Raw genomic sequence first — 2,646 nt, 5'->3', positions numbered from 1 at the left:
TGGATGGATGGATGGATGGATGGATGGTTGGATGGATGGATGGTTGGATGGATGGATGGATGGATGGATGGATGGATGGATGGATAGTTGATGGTTGGATGGATGGATGGATGGATGAATGGATGGATAGATGGATGGATGGATGGATAGTTGATGGTTGGATGGATGGATGGATGGTTGGATGGATGAATGGATGGATAGTTGGATGGTTGGTTGGATGGATGGATGGTTGGATGGATAGTTGGATGGTGAAGCCATTTTTCCAAGGTGCCTCTGGGTGACCTTGGATCTCCACCTTTTCGGTTAGCAGTCAACCATGTTAACCGTTTGAACCACCCAGAGAACGCTATTTCTAGGTGTTGTGCTGTGGGGAAAACTCAGCCTGTCCTCAGAGACCACGCTCTGACTCCCTTTTATTCCTTTTCACTCAGAGTTGCAGACAGAAGCCCTTGCCAGAAGAACCCCCCGACCACGGGACTCCTTCTGGGGACACTCCTCCCTTGAGGGGGGAGCAGGAGCTCCATTACGCCTCCCTCAGCTTTCAGGGAATGAAGCCACAAGAGTCTAAAGACCAGGGGGCCAGCAGCACCACAGAGTACTCAGAGATCAAGAAGAGCAAGTGACGGCCCACTGAATCACAGCTTATCTGAGAGACAAGCAACAGTCAGGGACTAATTGGTGGGGGGGAAAAATATGGAGCACCTTTGAGATATATTAATGTAACCAATGCATGAGAACACTGAGAGCATCACGGTCTGTAAAGCAGAGGATTGGCAAAGGAAAACAAGGCTCTTGAAGAGATAGACTGACACAATGACCAGGTCAATGGACTCAAACATAGGTGCAACCATGAAAACAGGGCAGAACCAGAACTGCACAGACACAGTGGAGTGCAGAACTTCTATCCAGAAGATGATGACTCTGTGGCAATTAACAACAATAACCATGTGAATGTCCCCAAGGAGAATAGAAAAATCGAGGCCACAGCGTTAGAGACTCCTGCTCAAATTCTCAGGCGCCACCGCGTTCTAAGCTTTGTCGTCAAGAATTCACGTTATCATACTGTGCCTCCATTTCTCACCCTACAAATCAGAGAGAATGAGTCCTACCTCAAAAATTATTATGACAATGAAAATAATTAACATACAACAATCAACAAGCAGAGATCGTGTCACACAGCGCGTGTCCAGGGCTTTCTGGTCTTTCCTCCTTGACTATGCAATCATACTTGCAAGTTCCCTTGAGGATGGGAGTGACCAGCACCTCAACATGTTGATGTAGGAGCCACATGGTGGAGGGCTGCATCTGACCTCCTTAAGGTTGAGAGAGAAGCCTCATTGCCACGATTCTGGTGAGGTCAGACACATCTCCACCGTCCAACCATTTTTACCAATTCAGATACCACGGCATCCTCTACTTCTCTGCTGAGAACGAGAAATCATTGCAGTGGTCACACAGAACTCCCAGACTATCCTCCTAATTGGGGACTCATTAGGAAAAGTTAACGGGTTACCATTCAGGATCGGGAATGCCTTGGGATACAGCTCTTTTAATCACAATAGCTTTTTCTCATCTCTGTTCATAAGCTGTGTACCCCAAATCATCCAGCTCTCTAGCAAGCCTCGACCCAAAGGCACTTGACTTTGGCTCCGATGGTTCAGCAAACCCTAGGATCTGACTCTGCAAGCAAGCCTCCTACTTGCTTTCTCACTTCAGGAGATGGGCAGCTTACTATTTGGCCTCACAATGGTCTGTTTCTGGTGGTTCTGCCACCTCTACTCCGTCAGCTGCTGCTGCTTCTTGTCATGTTGTCAGTGTTACACATGTCCCTTGGATCAAGGAGATCTTGGGTCCAAAGAAGATGTTCTCAGACTCCTGCCTCTTCTTTCTCGATGGCGGTGAGGTTCCCCATTTTCTACTTCTGGGACAGTTCATTTTAAGTCTAGCAGGATGGTAACACTGACCAGTCTCCACATTCATGTCCCATGTGCCTTATTTGCGTGGTGCCATCCCACAAGGGTGCCGTGTATCTTCTTCGCATTATTAGCAAGTCATCCATTGCTCTTTGCCAGCCACAGAGACTTCACATTTGCCTATTTCTACAGAGTCCTTTGATGTGAGCTTCAAAAATTATGGCTAAGAGAGCCATACTAAAGAATTCCTTGCGCTACAATGTCACCCCTCTTCTTAGAACATCTCCAGGGCTATCTCCCTCTGCTTTTACTCTTATCAACCCTTCCAGAACATTCCTTCACCTCCTTTCCTCCCCTATTTCACATGTAGGGAGCTTTGGTGACCTAACGGTAAGAAATTGTGCTGCCATCTGAGAGGAACGCAGTTCAAATCCACCAGCTGCTTTGCAGGAGGAAGGGGGTCAATGTCTTCTTGTGCAATTTATAACCTCGAAAACCTGCTGGAGGGTCAGCTATGATTCCACAGCACCAAACAACAACTATTCACATATGTGTTTAAGGGGGCTTTTTAATGTCCAAAGAGCAGATCCCGAGTCTCTGCTGTTGAAACCCATTCATAGACTCTTTTAGTTTTTTTTAATTTTCTACTTTTATATTCATTTTCTATTGTTGTTAGAAAAAAAAAAGAAAAAGGGGTAGGGAGAAAGAAAGCCTTCTCCTGAAATTCATTTCC

At 46.3% G+C, this 2,646-nt stretch overlaps 1 protein-coding gene across 1 annotated transcript in view; it reads left to right on the top strand.

Annotated features, from left to right (window-relative positions):
- Positions 1 to 623, top strand: part of SIGLEC5 (sialic acid binding Ig-like lectin 5) — a 12,081-nt gene extending 11,458 nt beyond the window's left edge. Inside the window, exon 9 of the mRNA XM_006901888.1 lies at positions 432 to 623. Coding sequence (XP_006901950.1) covers positions 432 to 623 — 192 coding nt within the window. The remainder of the gene's footprint in view (positions 1 to 431) is intronic.
- The last annotated feature ends 2,023 nt before the right edge of the window (positions 624 to 2,646 follow it).

The sequence above is a fragment of the Elephantulus edwardii genome, unplaced genomic scaffold (assembly GCF_000299155.1).
Source record: "Elephantulus edwardii isolate Elephantulus edwardi_28Jun2011 unplaced genomic scaffold, EleEdw1.0 scaffold00348, whole genome shotgun sequence".
NCBI lineage: Eukaryota > Metazoa > Chordata > Mammalia > Macroscelidea > Macroscelididae > Elephantulus > Elephantulus edwardii.
Note: the sequence above shows the minus strand (reverse complement) of the source record. Positions and strands in the feature narration are given on the sequence as shown.